We start from the raw sequence: 20229 nt of genomic DNA, 5'->3' as shown, positions 1-20229 counted from the left end.
AAAACCACAGTGTTCCCAGGACCAGGGTGTAAAGCTACATTATGGGAACAGAAAATACGCAATGAAAAATTAAGATATTTATCATCACTTTATAGATGAGGGTGGAAAACAGAACTCACACAGATTATTTCTGCTACAAAATTACACTTTATTTGATTTCACAGAGGCTGGTAAATACAAAATACAGAGTGTGAAACATACAGTATATACAAAACAATATTTGAGACATAACTTACATAAAAATAAAGTGCACATTAAAGAGTGTAGATAAATTGCTTAATAAATAATGTAAAATGTCAGCGTGCAAATGGAAATCCACACCAAGAATCTGTATAAAACACTCAATGATTCAAAAGATGGGTAATGTTTTCAAGGCACTCCAGTAAATATGAGCTCAGAGCTTCATTTTTACTTCCTTCTGCTTCTGAGGAAAAATGAAAGAAATGCAGTTACCAAAATGGAGGGTACAAACGGAACCAAGACACACAGTAAAAGACGTAGAGAAAGATGAAATGTCCTCCAACACACATTCATTGTGCATAAGCAGCTGAACACATCCTCTGCACTGCACACTTACTGTAATGTGTTGTATTCATTACACTGAAGGCCTACCTTTTCTGGCTGCTGTATACGCCTCATCAACTTTAACTTTGATGGAGGGACTTTTCAAAGTCACCTTTGCCTGTTGAAAAAAAGAACAACATAATAAGTGTCAGAAACAAGAGGCGGTCATTTAACCCCACTAGTTAGTCTGCATATTTAATAACTAAAACCTGGACAGAATTTTATCAAACACTATATTGAATAACAGACTGTCTCTCTATAGAGAGCTACCAGAAAAGTTAATGCAAATGTTGCTACATGAAGAAATTTTATTCTGAACAAAAAAACTGTTCTTTTGAGCTCGCTTCTGTACGTTCTTGGATCAGGATTGAAAATAAAAGTCCATAGGGTTGGCCTGATGGAACCTGCTCAGTGTTTTGTGAATCCATAATCACATTTATTCCCCAGTTGCTTTGCTTGTGACTGAAGAGTTTTTGTTTGACTCACCAATCCTTTTAAGGCCAATTACCATTATTCATTTTGCTGATGCTTTTCTGACAAAGTGACAGTTTTTAACTACCTACAATTATTTATTTTTACAACCGGGTAATTCCACTGGAGCAATTTTCTGGTAAGTACCTTTCTTTAGCTGGAGGTGGGACTCGAACCTGCAGCCTTTGGGTTCAAAGACAGTAGCTGTAACCACTACACTACCAACTGCCACATTGCAAATAATTAGTCTGATACTCTTAAAATAATCTGAGTTTTATGCACCTCCTCGTGCAATGAACATCGGTGAATATGGTGAAAAGAAACAGTTTACTTAAGAATCATAACGTCTGCAACTATGTCTCGCTTTCTCCTAATGTAACGCACAAATTGTATTTCTCTGAGATGTGTGTCATTTGGGAGAAAAGTGTCTGCTAAATGAATAAATGTAAATTATAAATACAAATAATTGTAAATGCAATCAACTTCACATACATGAAACACCTAAATAGTGTAAACTCATTCATGATGTAAACCCTTGCTGGGTATTTTTGAGGGTCAATCTCAATGTCAGGACAATGCGCTCAACCCTTTTTGACATTATTAAAGATTAAGTTTGGTTGAATTAGAAAAAAAGGTCAAATATAATTCTACAGATCCAATAACAACAATATCCATTCCACAAAGCAGGAATATGTCCATGGCTGTTCATGCAAAGTAGCTTGAGTTATTTTTATGTTTATGTTTCACACCAAAACAATCAAATACAAGTTTCCGTCACAACTAAGTCGTTTCCATGCTTGCGCCATACCCAGCTGCCTACGATGCCCCCCCATCCCCACTCCCCACCTACGATGCTGTGCAGGATGCCTTTAGGGCCCTGATTTTTGGTGTGCTCGAGGGGTGAGGAGAAATGGCGGGGTTAGAAAACACACACAGCATAAACACGGCCCTCTGGCAACGTGAGCGGCAGACCCCTGATCTAAAACCTTTGCAAAAGTACAGTATTTACAGTTTCTTTAAAAAACTACACTGATTTGGCTGCCTGTGTCTAAGGCTGCGATCAGTAGCTATGGTTGTCCGTGAAACCATAGGCTCAGGGCTTCTGTGTCATCAGTCTTGTTTTAACAGAATAGGGCATGAGGCAGTTTACAGCCTGGACATGACACCAGTCCATCTCACACACTGATTCAGTCACATACACACACTAATGGCAATTAAGAATCACTAATGCACTCAGTAATTCCAAGATTAAAAACATGAATAAGTATTTCTTGGGGTGAGATTAGTTGCTCACTAAGACAATTATGAGAAACAGGTGAATGTTTACATAGAAAACCACCAGCAGTTTGCTTACCAGCCATTTTTTTATGTTTCCTGCGACAGTGTGCATCCTGTTCATTTTTTAAATGTATTTTATTCATATACTGTAGATACAGACATACACTAAGTATTTTATACTCATATTACATACATATACTGTATTTTATTTATTCTATTTTTTAGACATTTTAACCATCAACCTCACAACCGTGTTCATATAGGTGATATTTTTTAATTTGTAATCCTTACCAGCCTGTAAGAAACCCCTTTTTAACAGAACTAGGATTATGAATGATGCTTTCTGTATAAGAATCTATATTTGGAGCATAAAGTTACCTTCTGGTTGCTGTGCAGGAGAGCCCAGAGCGCCGAAGCGCCGATGGCACGCATGTGTACCTGATCGCTGTCTAGGCAAGACACCAGTGCTTCAACTGCTTTGCCTAAAAGCAGAAAGCTCAGCTCTTTTAAAACTGCACAGTTTATTGTCATAAACAGAACAGGGTATCTTCTGAATGTCAAAAGGAAATGAGCAGTATATATCAATCAAATGTTTGGAATAACATAGACATGAGTTTTAACTGTACTCATTACAGAGCTACATAAGAAATACATTCAACAATAAATTGTTAAAAAGTGCTCCACAGAAACAGAGCCATACATTGACAAATAAGACAAATAACAACAGGTTACGACACACACGTACACACAACACTAACAAAAGCCAATAATTACATTGCTCTAAAGCTGTGTATTTGGTGTATATATCACTGATGGAAAACGTACCGCTGGCGAGGACTCTGGGCTTGTTTGCGGAGCTGAAACAGACGTTGTGCAGGATGAGAAGGGCAGCAAGCCGGTCGGAGCTCCACTTGCACTGTGACATCTCCACGAGGAGCTCCAGGCCGCCGTCCATCTTCAGGATGATTTTTTGGCCGTCTTCGCCGAAGGACATGTTGAGGAGGAGCCTCAACCAGCAGCTCACCTCCAGGCTGGACTTTTTTGAACCGGGCTTTGGGAAGGACAGTGACAGGAAGGACTGGAAGAAATTGCTCTATGAAAGAGAAGCAGTACATCCAACATGATTGGTCATCGTCCCTTAGAACACCACCACACATATGATGGCGATGATGTTGCTGTAAAAACTGACTATTGCTACTCTGACAAAATTGCCAATAAAAAGATAAACATAAAAAGTCTTAGTGTTGCCAAATTACTATTTTGTTGACTGGATGACGCTTTTAGTTCCTTATTTGTTTCTTTTAGCTGATGCTTTTCTACAAAATGACCAACAACATGAGGTTTTGAGAAACTACTTACAGTTACTTCCCTATTTATACGGCAGTATCAGTTTAAAGCACACACCTTGCTGAAGGGTGCAAATGTAGGAGTGGGATTCAAACCTGGCTGCTTCAAAATGCAAGACAACACCTGACCACTATGTGACCTTCTACCAATTTATTCAACCTGAAACTTAACTCAGCAACCTTCAGGTGACAAATCGACATCCTTAAGTACTACACTGGCAGTAAAATCTTCCATATAATGGATCCTTCTTGCATTTCTCTTTGACAATTAATGTGGAAAAAATACAAAAGGTTTATGCAGGCTTCTTGAAGGTTACCTTTGCTGCTTGGAGGTTTCGTACGCAGTATGTTTTGAGTCACCATGATAGACACCATTGAGAAATAACAGCTCAGACACACAGACAGTGAGAAATTCAGAGATAGTGAAATAGATATAAGCGATAATAGCGAGACATAAAGAGCAGACCAGACAGACAGACAGAGAGATGTCTGATGGCGCTTGCTGTCCCAGGTTACCTTCTGCAGGACTCGCTTGCAGTCGCGAGACATGGCAAGGTTGGCCAACAGGGAGAAGGCCAACTGCTGGAGGCTGCTGTTCTCGGGGGCCAACTGGGAGGCTAACCTCATGATGGCGTGCAGCAGTGGGCTGCCAGTATGCCCCCTTGGGAGAGGACTGGGGCCCGATGTGCTCCAGCACAGAGCAGTGCAGGCTGGAAAAACAGGGTACGTTACATTACAATCTGTCAGAGATTGCGTGTATTGATTACAACAGTGGATCGATCTTTACTGCTACTTCAGTGTTACTGCATGTTCATCTGCATGTTCCTCTGGGTGAAAATATACCATATGGAGTATATTAAAAGTGCTGATTATTTTCAGTGTACACAAAGATCCCATTGACAATGATAATAAGAACAAAACATGAACTGAAAGGTTATGATTATTATCTTTCCACTACAGCATCTCGGAGACAGAAAACCCACCGTGGAATACAACACGTACATATTTCAGTGTTTCCCCCCCACCGATTCCTGTAAACGTGTTTTCTGTGATGAGCTCGTTTCCTGTAAAGACCCCTTTGATGCGACATGGTGGAGTGCAACAAACCACAATGAATGATAAATAATAATGTGGATCTTTTTCTGTAAATTTGATAAATGCCTATTAAATAGTACTGATATGTTACAATTATCACATCTATTAGGATACACGTTTACCCCATACACCAGAGTTCAGTTTATTCTGACTTTTCACAGGTACAATATGGAAACTCTCCATTCGACTAGAACCAGCAGATCCCTTGGTTGATGTAGACTTGGTGCCCAAAGAGATCCAGGTTGGACAGGACTCTAAACAGATCCCAGTGCTCACTTCGAGCAGTTAATTTTACATGATTTTAGACGACATGCAGAAGGGAGGATGTTTCTTTAATCTAATGTGATTGGACGAGGAGCAGTTTCCAAGCTGACCTCACCACTGAGGCTTGGTGGTCGTTCACAGTGCGACCTACTGCATCTATAAAAAAACAAGTGACACGAGAAAAAAGGTACAACACATCCTGTCTCTGCAGACTTTCTTTGATACCTGGAGCAAAAAAATAACACTGTTGCATAAAGTCAGTAAACCCTTGGTGCCCACAACCAGGGGTGGTCAGTGTTCTGCATTTCAAGTAATTTGTGAGGGACTCTGAGCATTACAGGAAGAGTGATACACAGCTCTTACCACATGACACACATCTGTCTCTTCTAAGAACTTTAACACCTTTTCTGCCAGCCTATCAGGCAGCCTCTCTAAATTTTGGACACTCACCTAACTTTTTACTTACGAAGAGGAGCCAAATACAACAGAACTGATTCATTAAATTCTGAAAACGGGAAAGGCCCAGTCAATCAATCACCCACAAGGTGTGTCGTTTGCAGGGCTGCCGCCCGGCAACGTCACTGCTGCTGTGAAGGACCAGAATCGAGTGACATGCTGACCCTGGGCTTTGACCTTACCATTGTGGACACGCCTACATGTTCAAACAGAAGAAATCACCAAAGAAGTGTCTTGCACCTCCTTTGACTGCACTGAAAATCAGAGCACAAACCTTATCCACGACTTCGCATAAAAATATGCAGTTAATTAATATAAGCATGTATGCATGCACCACGAAATGTGGCAGGGTCTAAAATATATTTTAAAAAATAACAAAGAAACAAATAAATAAATATGTACATAAAAACTGGGAGGCATCACCTAGCAAACAGAAGACCTGCGTTTGAAACCCCCTTTTTTTAAGAGTTCCCCATGAGAAAGGCGAACTGTTCTGTAAAAGTTACCCAGCTGTGTAAATGCGTAAATAACTGTAACCTGCTTTGTTTGCGACCCCAATATTGTAAGTCATCCTAGTGTTAGCTAAACAAATAAATAGTAAAGAAAACACACGTTCCTCTTAGTCAGGTCTATTATTTTTTGCCAAATACAAGGGCAAAATCTGCAAGTAATTTGGAGCAATAAATTATTTAAATGTTATGCATGTTGGTGTAACTCCCATTTCACCTTGGTACCAGCCTTAACAGATGTTAACACGAAAGCCATTACATCTCTGGAAAACCTCAGACAATGACAGAGATGAGTCCTTGTATCAGATGATAATTTTTTTGTTGGATTTTTTGTTCATTACACATTGATCGACATGGATCTGTTGGAATGCAGGTAAAATGAAGAACTTCTATAATTTCCTTAAGTGCTTTCAAACAGTGTGGTACATTCCCTGTGGCACTGCGATATCTTCAGTCAAACTACTGCAGTGTTGATAACAGGTGCTCGGTCCCACACTAACAAGGGCGAAGTAACCTGCCAGATGGCAAGCAGAACCCCTTTATTGCCATTAGGACAGAGCGCACAGGGGGACGAGAACTGTCGCAAGGTGTAATCTCACCCACAGACACATCAGGAAGTTTCTACGCAAGCATGTTTACCTCTTCCACCGGATTTTGTGACATTGTATTTATACATATTTAGTTCTATTCATATAGCACACTTGTACAAAGTGACATAAAACAAAAGTTCATTTCGCAAAAGAGAAAGCGCTTTAGATATTAAGGTGACTGCAAAAACATGGTTTTTGAGTTTGATACCACTACGAGTAGCAGCCTATAGAACTGATAGGACATTCAAAGGTGATGGTGCGAAGCAAATTTATGAAGCCGTCAAGAGGTCTGGAAGGATATGGGTACGAAAGAGTTGCAATGTCACTATTTTCTTGAATGCTGAAGGAGATTCAGCAGTTTCAAGAAAGAGACGGAGCTCATTCCACTGTATGGGAGCCAAAAACAACTTCTGATTTTTGACCCTGTGAGCAGGGGAACCAAGTAGCCAAAAAGCTTTCACTAATTTTTCATACGAAGCAGTGCAAAGGTCAACAAACCTGAGGGACAATTAGCGGTGTAGACGCAGAGCATCTCCAGAGTCTCAGCCATCAGGACGTCGTCTGACAGGAGCCACGCCCAGAGGGCATGAACCACCTGACCTAGGCGAGAGTCTGTAGCTGCAACCTATATAAAATCAGGAAAAAAGCAAACATCTTCCAGACCTCCTTTAATAAATTACAGTTACTGATTCACTCCACTTAGTCTCCTTTTTTCAAAGTATACTACACACTTTTACATGCCCAATCAAAATATTAAAATGCAAAAGAAAGACGAATATGAAAGTGCCTACTTTGCATTCATCATTACGATACAGGCAGTTTCGGAGAACTTGCAAAACCATCTTAAATTCCTTCAAACATCTCTCCTCCTGTGAAAGTGAAAAGAAAACACTACATGTCAGACATCCACACGTAAACAGTCTTTTGACAAGATCTGCACACAATGCATCAGAATACATTTAGAATAAATTAATTACGCTATAAATAAAGACGCTACATAACTTATTTCATGCATCTATTTAAGATGCTTTTGATAAAGCTTAATCTGTGCAAAAAGTGTAAAAAAAACTAATTAATCAAAGTGATAAAGTAAATATTAGCCTAACATTTTAGCATACCAAGATATGACTAAATGTTACAATTACTACAGACTGTATAGTATCTAACAATATATACAATAACATGCCACTACTTGTTTCATCCTCCTGCTGTCTGTTAACACTGTATGTAGCTATTATTCACTTCTTAAAATGAATGTTTGTTCACCTTTTTCTTCTGCAAGGCTTTGACAGGCTTCAGCGAGTGCTGCTGGAGTTGTGCATGGATGTGTTTCATTTGCTCCACACACATATCAACCAGGCCAGCTGAGGGACAGGAGGAAACACTGTTAAAGGAAGTTGAAACAACCGATGGCACACCTTTAAAGGCACGCGATATTTAGGGTGGCACAGTGGTGCAGTGTGTAGTGCTGGTGTCTCACAGCTCCTAGGATGAGTGTTTGAATTCAGACAAGGGTTTGAATTCAGCTCGGTCTGTGACCCATTTGCGTGTTCTCCTCGTGATCATGTGGGTTTTCCTCCAGTTTCAACCCCCTGTCCAAAGTGTGTGACACTTGTGTGTCAGATGGTCTAGTGACTCTAAGATACCTTTAGTGTGAGTAACTCAGTGTGTGTGTGTGTGTGTGTGTCATTGCCCTGTGACAGACTGGTGTCCTGTCCAGAATGTACTCTGTTGAGCCAAGCTGCCATTGCTTCTGGGATAGGCTCCAGACAGCCTTGACCCTGCCTTAGGACGAACACTGATTGACAGTGAGCGAGTCAGTGGAGGTGATTCAACATTTAATCTGCTGAATAATAAAGATGGTAACATTATTACACTATTTGTACAAAACACACTTCCATTAAACAGCACACATGTTTGGTCATTTAAAATTTTTATTGTCATGAAAATTTTATTGCATGAAGCGGAGACTACAATTCACTGGTCAATATCAGTGGAGGTACAGTAATGGATGCAGTACCTGATGAAGCATGACTCTGAGCACTCGGACTGCTGGCCAGCAGAGACATGAGCGCCTGTGCCGTGACTTTCTTCTGTGGGTCCTCAAATGACCTCTTCTCGAAGCACTGAGAACACAGCAAAAACATGACGGACAGAGAGGGGGTGAAACAAACACCAAAAGGCTTTGTTAAAACCTTGTTAATATCAGAAACTGCAAACAAAAAGAAAAAGTATTATTAATACTTTTTGGATGACACCTTTGTTCAATGTGACACAATATTAGGCTTGAACATTAAGCAGTTAATGGTTTTATGATTATAAATGGATACAGTTGGGTAATTTTTACTGCACCAATTCAAGGCAAGTACCTTCATCAAGGGCACTACAGGGGGAACTGGGATTTGAACTTGGGTCTTTTGGTTGCAAGATGACAACTTTAATTATAACACTACCCGTTACCCACATTTGATATGAATTACTTTTTAAATCTGTGATTTTTTTTGCACAACAAAGTCACTGCATCTATTCCTGCACTCTGACAAAGGACACAACATTTAACAGAAAAAATTACCACTCTGATTCAATTCATTTAGCCTATTCTCTCAGAGATAAATTGTTTGAGATTTAAACACTGCTGGAAAACCAGGACACACTGTGGACACCCTGCAGCATGGCTGAAACCACAAGTTATACTTGTAAGTGTTCATCCATACATCTGTTTTCAATAACTGCTTGTTCAGTGAAGGGCCATGGTGGTCCAGACCCTAACCTGGAAGCACAGGCTCTGAGGCAGGATACACCCTGGATTGGATGCATGCTGAACACAAGACACTCACACATCACACACAAACACAACGGGCAATTCAGAGACACCGATTCAGCTGATTCACATCTTTGGACTATGGGAGGAAACAGGTGCACATGAACATGGGGAGAACATACTATACAAACTCCACACAGACTGAGCTGGATTTGAACCTATGTCTGACCCTACAAGCACAGCAGCTATGAGGTGCAGGCACTACCTGCTGTGACACCATACCGCCAACACAGATCCGCTTTCTGTTATCTGTCAATGCTCTTTTTTTTTTTTTTTTTTTTTTAAATACACAGAATGTAATATAATCTGGAAGGATTGAAAAAGCATGAGGGCAGCAGATTTATTACTGATTAAACCTGGGTCCTGAATTTTGCAGTTAAAATCACAAGTGGTCCCTGCAGTTAAATCCTTCATAAAAGTTTTGATCCATTTCAGTAAAACATTCAGCCATTCAAAGGAAGGAAAGTAAAGTCAAAGGTGTGTGTACTGCCCTTGTAGAAGATAGCTGTAATATGACTAAATAAGAACAAAACACAGCAAGAGGAATCACACTGATCAGACTGAGCTACCTGCAAAAGAAGCTGGCACAGCTGGCTGCCCGGGGTGCCACTGAGGAGCTCAGTGAGGGCCGTCCTGGGGCCCGAGTGGAGCTGGGCGGAGTCCGACTTGCGTCTCCTGGCCTCCTCAGTGAGGATGACTGAGAGAAAGCGCATGGCGGCGTTGTACAACGCAGGTTCTATAGACGAGAGCTGGATGCAGAGGGCGAGGGTGCCTGGGGGGGTGGGGTGGGGTGGTGCAGTGCACTCAGTGGTACAGGACTCATCTCAGGTGCAGGGTGTGAATGGATGAAAGTGGCAAACCATCAAAGATATTCACTTTTTTATGTTTTGTACCTGGCAGAATAACAAGCCCTTACAAAGGAATTTCTTGAAGTCCTCCCCCCATTGCAAGTGGACAAAGACCGCATGTGAGACCTTGGTGGTGTCCCCTGCTGCGTCAACAGGCAATGGACCCAAAGTAACACCCCCTGGATGGCTTTAGTGCAATCTAAAAAGATACATCCTTACCCTAGAAGCAGCCATTAAAATTTTAACAAGACTCATATTTCCTCATAGCTCCTTTATCATATGACAAAATAATGACTGAAAGTGAAGAAGATAATGAGCCGGTATTCTGACTGTGACGTCTTTTTGCCCCCCCACCAATGTTGAGCATCTGTCTCTCCAATTCACACACTCTCAGACTCAGGCAAACATAGACATGCACATACATTCGCCCGCTCCCTTTGCGCACAGCGAGCTCTTGGGTGCAGCCATACCGGTGAATGGCTGCCAGTGGCGCGCCAGCGCAGCGCAGACAGATGGGAGTGCCGCTGAGCGGTCCGTCTTCAGCATCGTAGCCAGAAGGGTAAACAAGTCGGCCCAGGTGTGGAGAACGGCGCCTCTGGTGCCAGCATCTGGGAGGGAGGCAGGAAGCGATCTTAAAAAAAAAAGAAAACATTACAGGGAAACACAGTGTACAGTGCAATCAGTTCACACTGGGACAACACACACACACACACACACACACACACACACACACACACACACACACACACACACACACACACACACACAATGGTTTCAGCTTGAAACTCAACTCCTCTCCAGGCATAAATGCCACTTAAATGTCATTTGACTTAAAAAAAAAAAAAAAAACATGCTAACACCAGCAGTACTGCAGTAGTTACAGCTGTGCCTTGTGGTCTGAGGCTAGAGGTTCAAATCCCACCTCCTGATGGAGTACATTTGATCAAGTACTTACCCTGAATGAATACAAGAAAAATTACCCAGCTGTATAAATGGGTAAAACATTGTATAAGTTTCTTAATGCACAAATTTATCACTGTTATTTGCTTTTGAGAAAAGCATCCCTAAACTAAAAAAACAATATTTTCTTTTCTACATTTTCATGGACAATCAATTTATCATAATATGCTGGAGCAACAAAAAGCTGCAGAAAAAGTGAATTTTCACTTTAAGAAGTTTATGTTGTGTGATGCACAAGACAATGTTTGAGATATTTAAGCATGCGATGCTGCTCCTCACCAATGTGTCTGACATTGAGGACAATAGCAGAGAAGATGTTGGTCAATAGCGGTTTCAGAAACTCCATTTGAGACACCAGCTCTGGGCTGAGGATCACTGATGCTTCAAGCAGCTTGGCAAAGTTGGACAGGAACTGCAGGAGACTCAGCACCTAAATGAGGAATGCCACTTTGAACCTTTAATGCTCACTTTGCCTCACGGAGTACAAAACAGAAGTGAAGTGGAGAAATAACGGAACAGTTAAAACTATTCAACTTTGAGAGCAGTGAGGTGTCTCAGGAGTGGCACAGAGGCGCAGTGGTGCCTGGCTCAGCCTGGGTAGAGTTTGCTTGTTCTCCCTGTACCTTGCGTGGGTTTCCTCCAGGGGTTCTGGTTTCTTTCCACAGTTTGAAGACATAGACAAGTTTTAGGTGAACCAGTGACTCTGCCTACAGAATACTGTATGTATGTGAGTGAATGTGTGTGTGTGTGTGTGTGTGTGAGAGAGAGAGGGAGAGTCAGCCCTGTGAGGGACTGATGTCCCTACCATAGTGCATGCCACCTCAGGCCCTGTGCTTCTAGGACAGACTCTGGCCCTGCATTGGACAAGCAGCTACTAATAATGAATAGATGCATGGACAGATGTGCTGTTTGACACTAAGTTCTGACTCATTCGGCTAAACTTTATATTCCAGAGCTTTACCTGCACAAGAAGAGTCGTGGTTTAAAAAATAAAAACACACACACACAGACCTGACTCTTTGCATCTTCAGCTTCGCTCAGGAGCACAGCAGTATCTCTTAATTCACACAGACACCGTTCAATTATTCCGACGTCCATCAAACTGCAGAGCAAAGCGAGAAGGACACCTCAGGAGAACAACTGAACCCTAGTTGCTGACTGCAAAGAGAGCGGATTGTCACAGCAGCTGGCATTCACTGACATGCATACTATACCTGGCCAGAGACGAAAGAATGTGGTGGTGGCGGATGGCGCCGAGGGTGAATTCGGGCAGCACGGCCAGCAGGTTGGCCAGCAAGCTGCAGATGGCAGAAGCCAGGTGTGGCGTCACAGTGCCACGCTGCTCCGAAGGCCGCTCCCCCACTCGAGAATCCTGGGAATCCACTGAGCTGCTGGTGTCCGTATCACTCTGACCTGGCAAATGACACCGTTCACTTGAGGTTACAAACTGTTACGCGCAGGTGTACAAAATCCTAGTTCCGTAGACTTACCTTGCTTGTCATTATTTATTTACATGGCACTTTTTTCAAGGGAACGTACTATTTGAGGTGTGTACACAGAGCTACAATGATTTATCCATTTATACTGCAGGATCATTTTTACTGTATTAATTCAGGGTTAGTACCTTGATCAAGGGTACTACAGCAAGAGTTGGTTTTTGAACCTGGGTTGTTCCACTAAAGTACCATGGCTTATTTAACCTTTTCACAGTGCTCCTACCCAAAGCAGACATTAAAAAACTGTGCAGGTGACCACCATCCGAAGGCTGTTAGTGTACAGTAAACCACAGAGAGGTCAGTCCAGACCCCCAGAGAACCACCAGGCTTTGGGTCACAACTCCAGGCAGCTGACTGCAACTCCACCTGTCTCCTTGACACACCGTCCCTCCCTGTTCACCTTGAGCGACAAGTCTGTTTGCCGGAGTCTCTGGAACCACAGTCCTGGAGGATGACAGCCCGGGTGTATGGACTTCACTAGTCCCTTCAGGGAGGATCTGATCCGTACCAGACACAAGGAAACAAAAACGACAACAGTAAGTGTGAGCTGGAAAACATTCACTACATAAATGAGCAGAACTGAAACAGAAAAAACGGAATAAATACTCATAAATGTTGACTTCTAAACACCGAACGTTGGTAAAATGGGGTCAGCCGCAATTGAGGCCACAGGAAGTAGGAATAAAAGCAGACAAAAACAAATCCAGGCTGCGTAACATTCGTTTACAAAAACAACACTGCATACAAACTAATTACACTTTATCATATTATAATTAAAACTGTTCTGGGATGGGATGGACTGGGGTTCCATCGAGGATGTACCCTGCCTCATACCCTATGTTTCCAGGACAGGCTCCGGACCACCACAACCCTACATTGAACAAGTGGTTATTGACAATGGATGGATGAACATTTAATCTATATTGTTTAAAATTGACATATGTAAAATAAAAGAATAATCAGTTATCCTTTCCATAAGAAAAGTGCTTTTTTGTGTGGTAAGGAGGGTGATAATGGATGAACAGAGGAGCTCTCCACCACCCAGTGACAGTGGAGAGGGAACCTGATCTCATCTTCTTACATGGTGGGAGTTCAGGAAAAGCAATTTTATATATCTAAATTTCACATCATAATCATTTATTCAATTATCTGACTCTTTTTTTCCAAAGTAACCTACAACGTCAAGTTTGTGTACTAATCTATTTAAAATGATTTACCCATTTACCGGGGCATTTCAGGATACATACCTTCACCAACGGTGATACAGCAGGATTTGAACCCAGGTCTCTGGAGTGAGAGGCAATGACACTAACGACAGCACCTTTTTAAAACTATAACACTGCATGTACCGTGGTTCAAGGTGACCATTTCAAAGCTGCTCACCAAACGACCGTCTAACCTGGCTGTATATTCCAATATTGCAATAATCCTGCTCAGTCACGCTAACTCACCAGAGTGCTGGAGGTGGACTGGGAGGCCGACAAATGACTCCGGCTTAATGGGGCAGAAGGAGCTCTCCAATGCTTCATTGAGTCGTCACAATCTAATGGGAATCCATGGAAACACAAAGCCATCTGTATTGTGTCCCTTCCATTCATTAAAATACATCAACTGCATCAATCAGACTAAAAGGAAGCTGACTGTGACATAACGTCCAGCAGGTCGAGCGAGGGTTAACAGTTGCTGAATCGCTTTAGTAAAGCACTCCATCTGTGTGTCGATGGAGCTACCGAAATTGCAAGTGATTAAACACACGTGGGATGAGGTACCTCTTAATTAAATTAGTTCTCCACTAATATTTGAGACAGGGGTTCTCCATCACAGTCCTTGGGGGAATATTCCCAAAGGGCATTACAACCAAGCAGTAGGGCACCCTGCTGATCTAATTAGTCATCTGCCTCATTGCAAAAGGTGAAATAATAATTTAGTTAAATGGGTGCTCTGCATAAGCACTGGTTTTTTGTGTTATGAATGGTTTAGTTTGGAATTTTTTTAAAAAGAAACATCTTCTACTTTATTTTTAATTGCATGTTTTTCACCTATTTACAATATTTCCTAAAAGTTCTATCTGATGTGGAGTGAATATGAGCTGCGTTTACCCGTTGAGCAAACAGATGGCAATGAAGAACATCCAAAAAGTATAGCTCCACCTTAACTGAACTCCTTTCTGCAGTGTTTACAGCTCTGATGATCAAGAACAAAATAAAGTTTGCATATACAGCATTTACGGGATAAATCAGTCAACAATCATCAGTGACTAGGAATTTGTAGAAAGGGTGTACTTTTATTTCTAGTTATTTTAACTTAGTTTTAATTTTAATGTAGCTTTATGTGTTAAGAGTGTTTCTTGGTAATATTTATACTTGAGGCTTTTACAAAACCTAACCAGCGAATAAATCAAATTATGTTGGTATTATTAAAGTTTTACTGACTTTGAGTTAATAATAAAAGCAACTTTAGAGTTACAAACAAAGCAAATTACAAACAGACTTCTGGTCCCACTTGTATTTGCACAGTGAGGAGTCAATGCACCAATGGACCTTGCAAAAAATCCCCAATTAGTCCAAATGTATCACAAAAGAAGGATTGCAATCTGACAGACTAGAGTGCAATTTTGCAGCTCTACACAAATTCTACATGACACGTGGATTTCAAACAGCATTAATTCAATTTGGGGGGCCCTTTCCCTATATAACAGTGACACATGTGGTTGTTCACATGGGGTCATGTAGGGTCACCTTCCGAGGCTCTGCCACCATCTTCAGGGATGCCTGAAGTTCTGAGAAAGTTCAGGTCAAACAAGTGTCTCCTGAGGTAACAGGACCGGACCGTTTGGCTCATGTGTTCGAAGAACTGGCAGTGGCACAGCAGCGCTTGCAGAGCAGGCAGGCCCACCAATGACAGCTCAGAAGTCTCATCATGCACACATGGGCCCTGGATGTGGAGAAGGGGTGGGTCAGAAAGAGAGAATAAGAGAAAGAGAGACAAGCATAAATCTAAGCATCTTAAAAGCCACAGCACTGAATGCCAACAGAAAAGGCGTGTGACATTTAACATACGCACACCTAACTGCAAAGCAGACAAACAAGTGCAACTGCACAGCAACAGGAAATACAATAGATGGGAGGCCTAAAACATACATTCTGGGCCAGAAAAATCAAAGATATGGTTTTAAGATAACACTGAGATTAAGGAAACGGTAGAGTTACTTCATACAAAAAATTATAGGTCATGCTATCTCACTCCCTGGTTTAGCTGCTCTACTTTTTCCACACCTGCTGCCTGTGACAATGTGCTTGAAAGAGGCTTGTCGTCAGCAACACCCACCTGCCAGACAAAGTCCTTTGCTTCATCCATACTGACAGGCATAGGCATCACGAGCAGGTTCTGCAGAATAAACGCCGCCTACAGAACACAAACAGGTACAGTGCTGCCATACTGCCACCTGGTGAGATCCGCAGGTATTACACACATCTTTGGCAGATTATATCTGGCAAGATATAAAGAAACACCAAATTCTGGAATTTTGCACATGGATTTTAGGGCAAAATGGAAGACAGGAGAAATGCAAACAGACAAGAACACTGTGCAGTGATGTTGCAGTGTGAAGCAGTGGGGTGGGGGTGGGCCCACCTCTCTGCGGACCATGCTGCACTCAAGCTGGTCCAGGAGCACATTTAACAGAGTGCCCCACAGCCCCCCGGATATGTTCTGACAGCTGGAGGCCAAGGCAAAGCAACCCACAGGGGTAGTTGTGAGGGCTGAGCCGAGGCCAAGGCTGGCAAATCGCACCTGTGGGGACAAAAGAGCAATGGGAAGGTTAGCAGTTCTTCCTGGGGCGTGCGGTCGCCAGGGCCGGAACCTCCCTCTGCCGACACTGTCAGTCATGGCAATCCATCTCTGTGTCTTAAAACCACTATGAACAAAACTGCATTGTACTTGATGTAGGAATGAAACAAAGTAACAGCACTGGCAACATTTATTATTACTTAACAACAGACAAATGGCTAAAATATTTTTATTTAAAAATGCAGGTACTTATCCATTCAAAGCGAGACCCTGCACTCTTCTCATTAACGGCAGTGGGAACCCACGCAATTTATCTACAAATCAGAGGTTTACATCTGCTTGCTACACTAGTCAAATTCACTAAATGTGTTAACATGGTTTTGTTAATAAATAGGTTAATGAATGTGGCAGCAGCTTTGTCACTGTAGAAGTGCGCTAGTGTCAGAGCTTCCAGCAGGAAGTTATTAGTGAGAATCGAGGCTGTACACCGACAGTGCTCCAAAGCGTAAAGCGAAAGCTAAACATCCTGTTTATGCCTGGCAGTTCTCACCTCAGGGTCTCGGTCCACCCACAGGGGAATGAGCCAGGCCAGGCCAAGGTGAGGTGCAGCCTGCTCCTCTGGAGGGTCGTGTGCCAGGGACCAGAGAGACATCCACTCCTTTAAAATAGCATGGGCTACATGTCAAACCAAAAGAACTCTGCAAATGAGCTTCAGCTGCACCGAAGGCACGGCAATTAAAGCATTTCATCACGGTAAATCTTAAGCATCAAAGAACATATAATTACCTAAGATCTGAAGCAACAAGTCAAATTTGGTAAATCTATCTTCAAAAATATAAAGACGACAGCAAGAAAATTAAAGTGAAATAATAAAAGCCAAAAAAGAAAAACTATCATTCTTTTAATAATTATCTAAAAAAAACAAAAAAAAACCACTATTACTAGGTGTTAAACCTCACATTTTATTAAAAAAAATACCATGTTTCTGTAAGATAGATCCTTGGGGAAACCACTGAAAAAATGTGCTGATTTTTACTCTACAGTGATTTATATACTAACCGCATCCTTGCCTTCCGCCAACATTTCATGAGACAAATGCAGCAGACAGAGGACAGCGTTCTTTGTGACCCCTTTACCCATGAAAGACATTGAGTTTCCTCCCCAGTCGACATAGAAAGAGGAAATGACCTGAAAAAGCAAAATATTTATGTTAAGGACCACTTCTCCTGAAGTAAACTAAATATGATTGTGACCTTAACATTGTAAGTCACTTCAGAGAAAAGCATCAGTTAAATTAATAAATGTAAATGTAAATAAATGCTTGGCATAGGAAGTGCTATACAGTGTTACAGCAAACACAGAAATGTATTCTCAACACAACCTGTAAAGAAAGAGTGGGTTTTGGACATAATTACAAAAAAAAAAAAAAAAAAAAAAAAAAATTACAACTAGCTATGGTTACAAATCCTCAACCACTGTGACTTTTCTATGCTATTTTTAAAAAAAAAAAAAAAAAATTTACAGCACAGCTCAATACTTATTAGTTAGAATTCAGGCCCCAGTTCAGTTTCAAGTGACTCTATAGCATGGAGAGGTATGAGCGAGCTGAGGGCCCAAGGGGGTAGGCAGAGAGAACGGCGGTGACAGGGGCTAGGGCCCCGGGACCGCAGAGAGGGGAGCCAGACCTCCAGAAGGCCACTCAGGTACTTGAGGCAGAGTGAGTGCGAGTCCATGGCCAGCGAGTGGGTGCTCCAGCTGGGCAGCGCGCTCACACGGGCCATGCCCCTTAGGGTCCTCTCCAGCGAAGGCAAACCGTAGAAGCGGGGAGCGTCCGACACCCGCAGGCACTGGAGCAGACGCAGCGCCAGCTGTGTCTCTACAGCCCCCGCCAGCGCCACACACGTCCTGCATTTAAAAACGGGGGGAGGTGGAGGTAGAAGGGGTCCCGGAGGTGGAGGAGAGTGGGTTAGTAGAACCTCGCCGCTTATTACCTTAAAGAGCTTCCCTGCAGCACCGGCACACACGCCGCTCAAGTACCATCACATTTATTTATTTCATTCCCTTTAATTTCTTTAATCCTGTTTTCAATATCACAGATCCAAGTTAACAAGTCGAAACATTACAGTCCTCTTAGCTGTGCGACATAAACACGTAAAAAACATTCAGCAGAGTGGAATTCAGATTTCATTAACTCAACATTTTGGGTATGACCTGAACTACAGAAACAACACAGATTAAAAAATATACATTTCACCACGTAGACATGAGTCAACGGTTTACGAATGCTGTGCAATTTAGGCTGTATTTGTGCATCTGATACCATTTACATGAAAACACTCCGGTCAACTATATGGAAAGCTCCCCTGGCGATAAAAGGAAGAAAGAAATCAATGTAATCTTCGTGGCTCGTAGCTGTTCATGCTGAGACAGAATGGTGCTTTAATGGGGTGGTGATTAAAGGCTCCATTGTCACCATTTATCAATGCACAAAGCACGCATCTCACCCCACTTGGGGCAGCTTGGGAATTCTAAAGGAAAGAATAAATGAATTCTACCTCGGAAAAAATAAATAAATTCCGAGCTGCTCATTGAGTTGCTGCTGGTGTTCAAACAAACAGCCGCGGGGAGTTGTTAGTTTGCCTTATTACATTCTCATTTGTGTATCTTGTACATTCTAAGTGCTCTCGGTTCAGGCTGCTCATAACCAAGTCAGGCCCGAGCCGGCAGTCAAGCCTTGAAAGTACACTGCGAGCATAACGTGCAATGTTTAATTCAATCAGCTAAGTGTGAAATCTGTGGCTCATGAAAATGTGTAATACTGAAGAATACAAAATCACTTCCTTCAAGTAAGCAGTTTGGCCGACTCCGAATCACATGTACACCGGCTCCTCAACTTACAAATGCAACAGAGAGCAGAACTGAAGTCATTTTGATCATAACTCCAAAATCACTTTACCATTAAGTCACAATTAGTAAAAGCTCAATAATAAAGGTATCCTGCAATTTATTTAGAGTGTAGGCTCTGCAAAAGTCTTGGACATAGCAGCACAGCAGTAATGTATCAGTAATAAAACATTCCTTGTAAGACCAATTTTAATAGTTTTATTAACTTCGAGCAACATTAAACATAATATGACCGAAAATAAAAAAATGCTTTCTCCAAAGACTCCTAATCAGTGTGGATTGTTGACAATCATCACATTCACATTGTCAACGAGAACCTTAAAAAGTCAGGATCACCAGATACTAGCTGTAAATACCGTGGAAGTGAGTTCATCTGCAGCGATCCCGTACTGCAGTTGTGTTTGCGTGCATTCTGTGGTCATCTGTTGGCTAAGCATTAACAGAGGGCAGCTTAGTGCTAAGAGCTGACGTCTCGGGGCCCAAAGGTTGGCAGTGCTAATTCCACTTCCTGCTGCTGTTTACCCTAAACAATGCTCCAGCAAAAATTACCCAGCTGTGTAACCGAGTTAGTAGCTTAACATTGTAAGTTGCTTCATATCACGTTTTCTCAGCTACAGACAGACAAGTAAATAAGTTATGAAATGCAACTAACAGTAAATAAACTGGAAAATTTATCTTTAAAAATTCAGAACTATAAGGTGTTAGTGTGTACTGTGAAGAGATTGTACATATCACCAAACTCACAGGATGTACATAAACATTTTAACATAGTGGGTAGCATAAGGAAATACATTACAAATCTTTTCTCCAAAGTGATTTACAATATTTAGCTATTACA

At 41.9% G+C, this 20229-nt stretch overlaps 1 protein-coding gene across 1 annotated transcript in view; it reads right to left on the bottom strand.

The window, feature by feature from the left end:
• Positions 1–173: 173 nt before the first annotated feature.
• Positions 174–20229, bottom strand: part of rttn (rotatin) — a 37066-nt gene continuing 17010 nt past the window's right edge. The window contains exons 28-49 of the mRNA XM_029255102.1: positions 18173–18392; positions 17547–17675; positions 17038–17145; positions 16332–16490; positions 16026–16103; positions 15437–15632; positions 14150–14241; positions 13099–13195; positions 12417–12615; positions 12214–12304; positions 11482–11632; positions 10713–10850; positions 9964–10166; positions 8594–8699; positions 7840–7937; positions 7365–7442; positions 7072–7198; positions 4176–4369; positions 3139–3406; positions 2692–2795; positions 613–682; positions 174–424 (exon numbers count right to left, since the gene is read on the bottom strand). Of these exons, the coding sequence (XP_029110935.1) occupies positions 342–424; positions 613–682; positions 2692–2795; positions 3139–3406; positions 4176–4369; positions 7072–7198; positions 7365–7442; positions 7840–7937; positions 8594–8699; positions 9964–10166; positions 10713–10850; positions 11482–11632; positions 12214–12304; positions 12417–12615; positions 13099–13195; positions 14150–14241; positions 15437–15632; positions 16026–16103; positions 16332–16490; positions 17038–17145; positions 17547–17675; positions 18173–18392 (2989 nt within the window). The 3' untranslated portion in view covers positions 174–341. The remainder of the gene's footprint in view (positions 425–612; positions 683–2691; positions 2796–3138; positions 3407–4175; positions 4370–7071; positions 7199–7364; positions 7443–7839; positions 7938–8593; positions 8700–9963; positions 10167–10712; positions 10851–11481; positions 11633–12213; positions 12305–12416; positions 12616–13098; positions 13196–14149; positions 14242–15436; positions 15633–16025; positions 16104–16331; positions 16491–17037; positions 17146–17546; positions 17676–18172; positions 18393–20229) is intronic.

Source organism: Scleropages formosus, chromosome 9 (genome assembly GCF_900964775.1).
Source record: "Scleropages formosus chromosome 9, fSclFor1.1, whole genome shotgun sequence".
Taxonomy (NCBI): Eukaryota; Metazoa; Chordata; class Actinopteri; order Osteoglossiformes; family Osteoglossidae; genus Scleropages; species Scleropages formosus.
The sequence above is the reverse complement of the archived record's forward strand: the minus strand, read 5'-3'. Positions and strand labels throughout refer to the sequence as shown.